The sequence below is a fragment of the Juglans regia genome, chromosome 10 (genome assembly GCF_001411555.2).
Source record: "Juglans regia cultivar Chandler chromosome 10, Walnut 2.0, whole genome shotgun sequence".
Classification (NCBI taxonomy): Eukaryota; Viridiplantae; Streptophyta; class Magnoliopsida; order Fagales; family Juglandaceae; genus Juglans; species Juglans regia.
In genome coordinates, this window is record NC_049910.1 from 337,489 (window position 1) to 342,792 (window position 5,304).

The 5,304-nt window shown below is 33.6% G+C and overlaps 1 protein-coding gene across 1 annotated transcript; it reads right to left on the bottom strand.

Annotated features, from left to right (window-relative positions):
• Window positions 1-2,351: 2,351 nt before the first annotated feature.
• On the bottom strand, window positions 2,352-4,505 carry LOC109001837. The gene is made up of 3 exons (XM_018979278.2): window positions 3,909-4,505; window positions 3,649-3,719; window positions 2,352-2,456 (listed from the first exon to the last, which is right to left on the bottom strand). Exons 1-3 carry the CDS (start codon window positions 4,333-4,335, stop codon window positions 2,352-2,354), a joined length of 603 nt encoding a protein of 200 aa, XP_018834823.2. The 5' UTR covers window positions 4,336-4,505.
• Between the last annotated feature and the right edge of the window lie 799 nt (window positions 4,506-5,304).

Genomic DNA, 5,304 nt, shown 5'->3' on the forward strand with positions numbered 1-5,304 from the left:
ACTCACTTCAATCTCTACTCATAACTATTTACAAATATTCTCAACACTTCTCAGGTATTCTCACTACCCAAACGTTTGCTGGGAGCTACCACCAGTACCGCTGGGAGCTCCTGGTTGTTTTGTATTTTATATTTTTTTAATTTTTTTATATATATTTTTAAATACTTTTAAATATTTAAAAAAATAAAAGTAAAAATCATAATATTATTAAAAAAATATTTATTTAATCATTAAATAATAATAATAACAATAACAATAATAATAATAATAATAATAATACAAGTGGTAACTTCGAGGGGAAAGAATCAGCAGAAAGAATAGCATTATTTATATGAACCTGTCAAAATTGGATTTTCATCTTTCAAGTCCATCTTGAGTGTTGGAGTCTTGCTAGCTTCATCCCAAGTCCAACACTCAAGATGGACTTGAAAGATAAAAATCCAGTTTTGATTCATTTGAGAAGTTATAAAAGAGGGCAACAACATAACTTAAAGGTTTTGGGCCCTTGAAGGCTTTTTTAAACCAAAACCTAATTAAAACCCTAACCAAAATAATGCTCCATCTTCCAAAAATATCCATGAGTGAGTAGTGTCGTGGCCACATTACGGAGCTACAGTAACTCGGCTACAGTACTTTTGAAACCCTAGTTCACTACAGTACTTCTTGAAATCCTAGTTTAACAAAATAATAAATTTTCCACCATGCCCTTGACTAGGCTCCCTTAAGTGCTTCCCATAATAATCTCAATTATTCTAAACTAATAAAATAAGTAATTTAAATTAATTAAATAAATTGAAAGCCTTCAAAGGCCCAAAACCTTTAAGTCATGTTGTTGCTCTCTTCCATAGCTTATCAAATAAATCAAAACTGAATTTTCATCATTTAAATCCATCTTGAATGTTGGAGTTTTGCTAGCTTCATCCCAAGTGAATTGTACCAATCATAGCATTGATTCCTTGATCTTCTTGACCTTAATCTTGTAATTAGTCCATCTGAAACTAACAGGGCCCACCTTAGTTCTCATCAATTATTCTTAATTAAAATTAGGAAAACCAGGTGAGGTCACGTCTGTCTTTTCTTGCTCATGTTCAATGATACACATGATTACGATACATTTTAATTTAGCCTTTGAAATTAATAAAATTCTCCATTTAATTAAATTTGATATATATATACATAAATACTAAACGTCCCGAAATTTTATCCCAAAAGTGTGTCTTGAACCTTTTTTTTTTTTTTTTTACTTAGTGATTAAGAAAGTATTTTTTTAATGATATTGTAAATTTTTTATTTTTTTTATAAATATTTATAATGATTAAAAAAATACATAAAATAAAATAAAATAAAAATAAAAAAATGAAATGTACATTTGGGGACAGCAACTCGGAACAAATCTTCGGTATGTTTAGTATTACTCGTGTATGCATATATATATATATATATATATATATCCATATGGATTTTGAACAATACTAATTCCCCGCTGCTTAAATGCAGGCAATTGATCGATGCTATCCAAGGCAGACAGGCAGGCAGGCAGTAACTTGGCTAGCTACCAAGTTTCCACTTTGCTTTGTTTGGAACTTTAAATTATCTCAACTCATCATTATAATTTTTTTAAATCTCAACATAAAATATAATAAACAATTTAATTTTTTCAAATTTCAAAATAATAATAATAATAAACAATAATATTATTCTAACAATATTTTATCATTTCAACTCAACTCAACTCAACATCCAAACACACCATTAAATTTTTTGTTTCAGTCTTAGATTGTACCCACGACGTTCCTCAATCTCCAACATCATTACAACAACAGAAACAGTCATGCATATATGCATGCAACTACTCTTAATTAATTTGGAATGGAATTGCATGTTCCGTAATTAAATATATATATATATACACACACGTGTATATATCTAAAGTCATTAATAACATTCTTAATTTTGAGAATCAACGAATTAACCCAATGCTGGCCGGCCTGCGACGTGACTACATGCATGCATGCAGTACTAAAACAAAGAAAGATTCATGACCATATATCATAATAACATGATCAACTGCATGCAGTACATTCACATGAGCACGTACGTGGCATAAGCCACATGATGATCATATATAATCGTCTACGTACGATCTCTATCTAAAAAATAAATTAAAAAAATAAAAGAACAGGAACCTGCATCATCATGCGGGTTTTCAAACCGGCCAGTTTTAGCGAACTAACTCCCACGTATGAGATCAAGATAATATATATATATATATATATATATATATGTGTGTGTGTGTGTGTGTACACACATATAGTTAGGATGGTACATTTGATGATCTGTTGGTAAAAAATTTAACTCCTGCTGGCTATGCAGCGCCCCTTGTGTAACAGTACACTTCTAAATCCTCTAATTCCTTTTCTCTGACTTTTGTTGCCTATCTGGGTTCCATAAACCAGCTGCCAATCAAAGGAAATTAATTATAAATAATAACATATATATATATAATATAGGCCCTAGCTAACTATATATATATATATGCATCGATCATACTAAATTAATTGTAAAACTTCATGTTTTTATTCATCATATATATTTATAAACAGCTTCCAAAAATTCTAACATTTTATTTAATTTACCTAGCTACTGATCATTATGATTAATTAGGTGCTGAGATCTGACGATCATGATCCATCTACTTAATTTATTTTCTTAAAAATGTTATACTTAACTACATTAACGTACGTACAAGCTGCTGCATGGCCGTGATATTGGACATCTTAGCTTCAAATTAGAACTTGGGAGATCGAGCTACGTACGTACATTATATTATATAAAAATATATATTTGGAACATTAATATATATAATAAGCATGACATTGATTATTATTTGAATATAATATAATGAAGCTACATTGGTATATATACAATTGAATGCAGGCAATATCGCAGACGCGGGGAGAGAGAGAGAGAGAGAGAGAGAGGGCATAACACTTTGCAGAGACAGAGAAAGAGAGAGAAAGATGAGAGTTGAGAGTGTATTTGGGGGGGGGAGAATCCCGGGTAGCAATGTTTTTAGGAAAAATATATGCATCAGCCTATAGTCGCTGCACACCCGTGTATTGAGGGTTGGAAAAAAAAAATATTACGTGAGGTGTGCTGCGGCTATAGGCTGATACTCAGCATTCCTCATATTTTTATATCTAAACCCAGATATCGAGTTTTAAAATCCGTACCCGTGTGTCAAAAATTACATCTGGGTCGGATAGGCTTGGATTTAAAAAAGCAGGTACCGGCCAGGGTTTATTTTGGATCAGGAAAAAATTAACAAATTGTTGTTATCATCATCATCATCGTCAACTACTCCACGCACAATTAATTAATTAAGGAATGAAAAAAAATTGCCAGCTCCCGAATCAGTAAATTATACTGATTGAGGGAGGCCAGCCAAACGTCGTACATGAACTTTACTGGTGAATAGTACATGATTGATCTGCAAGCCAGCATTTAAATTTATTTTTTTTCAATTTATGGCTGATCATATATTTTTTTAATTAAACCACCATCACTAGAAATTAGCTTGGAAACCAATTAATTTATAAGATCCTTAATTAATGGTCATGATGCAATATTCCGTATTTACGTACGTACCGCGTTGGATTCCAGCGGCCCCAGCTCCTTTTGTGGCTTGTTGTCACTCTTTGCTGCATCACCATTCCGGCCTGCACAAGGTAATAATTATTATTAATTAATCAGTCGCTACCTGCCCGTTTGAATTAGGGCTTTTAAAATAATTAATTAATTATTTTAATTAAGCCTCGTCGACCTCTTTGTATTTTTGAAAAATAAATTCAGCAGATACTTTTTAGAACTTAATTATAACTAATCTCATGAGCGGTAGCCGGCCTTACCATCGTTGCTGCAGCCGCGCGACGTAGAACTATCCATGCAGTACTCCTTAAAACTCGGGGATCCCGGACCAATTAGGCTATCTTCCCTCTTATGACAAATCTCTTTTTCCTCTTCTTTATTGATCCGTCGTCCATCCTCCTCGACCTCTTCCTTGCGAAGTTCCTGCACAACTTTCCTAGCTGACATGACCTTCTCCTTTCTAGGCTCTTTCTCTTCCGTCGGGTCCTCGGAACACATGACCTGCCTCGTCTTGATTTGTTTCGTACCTTTGACCTTTGCTGGCCAAGAAATGCTTTTTCGGCCATGAGAATTATCAAAGTCGACCTGATGATCAATGGGGTGAACGTTGTTTTTGTGGAACTCACAAGTTGGGCCATGGCCAGCCAGGCCGTCTTCGGGGTCAAACATTGAAATGCCACAACCCATTGATCGAGGAGGAGTACTAGTGTCACGAAAGAACGAATAAGATGATTAGATCGATCGATCGAGATGAATTAATTACTTAGCTAGGGGCAGATCGAGGAGGGAGATATATATCATATTATATCCAGCTAGCGGAGATAAAAAAGAGTCTCGCGTACTCATGTAAGGTAGCTAGCTAGGGTCTCGATCGATGGTTTGAATCATGGTATGTAAGAAACGGAAAAAACTTTCTGCGAAACGAACAAGGGATGCAACGAGGGTTCCGGATTAGGGTTGGTAAAAACACGAGGCTAGCGATGGGTTTCAGATTCACCATGGCTTTGGAAAAACTTAATTAGAGGCAGGCGGGTGGAGAATCCCTTCCATTCTCTTAATCTTTCTAATTAAAGAATTCACTAAAATCTCGACACGTAAGATCGAATATCATGATTTACAGATCATCAGGGACGTACGTAAAATGCATGTCGACATGTGTCCATATATATCCCGAGAGAATCTAGTCCTTAATTTGTGGCACGTCTAAGATCGATCTCATCTTCTCTCAGCTCCCACATCTATCGAAGTTCAAAACTATAAGAACCGATACATCTTTAACAATATATTGCTAGGAAATCATCATGACAGACACCATGCGCTATAAATCGTTTTCGAATTTGAATTTTTAAGATGACAATTAGCAGGCCACCTAATTAATTTGTTTGTAATTAATTAAGAAAACCTTCGTATGTAATAATAATTAATTATGAATAATTTTATTTAAAAGTTTTTCCACTACACACTATTCACACCATGACATAATTTGATTCAAAAAATAAATTTTAAAATTTAGATCTTACAAATCATATTATGTATTGTGGATAATCTGTGCATGGTGTAAAGTCTTTTAAGTAGCACTGCTCTAATATTAAATATTAATGCTTATATATATATATATATATATATAATTCGATCCACATGACATATATACGATAA

Coding starts and splice junctions, on each gene's coding strand:
- LOC109001837 (XM_018979278.2), bottom strand. CDS start 4,335: ATGGGTTGTGGCATTTCAATGTTTGACCCCGAAGACGGCCTGGCTGGC. Junction 3,720..3,908: donor GCGCGGCTGCAGCAACGATG/GTAAGGCCGGCT, acceptor TACCTTGTGCAG/GCCGGAATGGTGATGCAGCA. Junction 2,457..3,648: donor GGCCGCTGGAATCCAACGCG/GTACGTACGTAA, acceptor TTTGATTGGCAG/CTGGTTTATGGAACCCAGAT.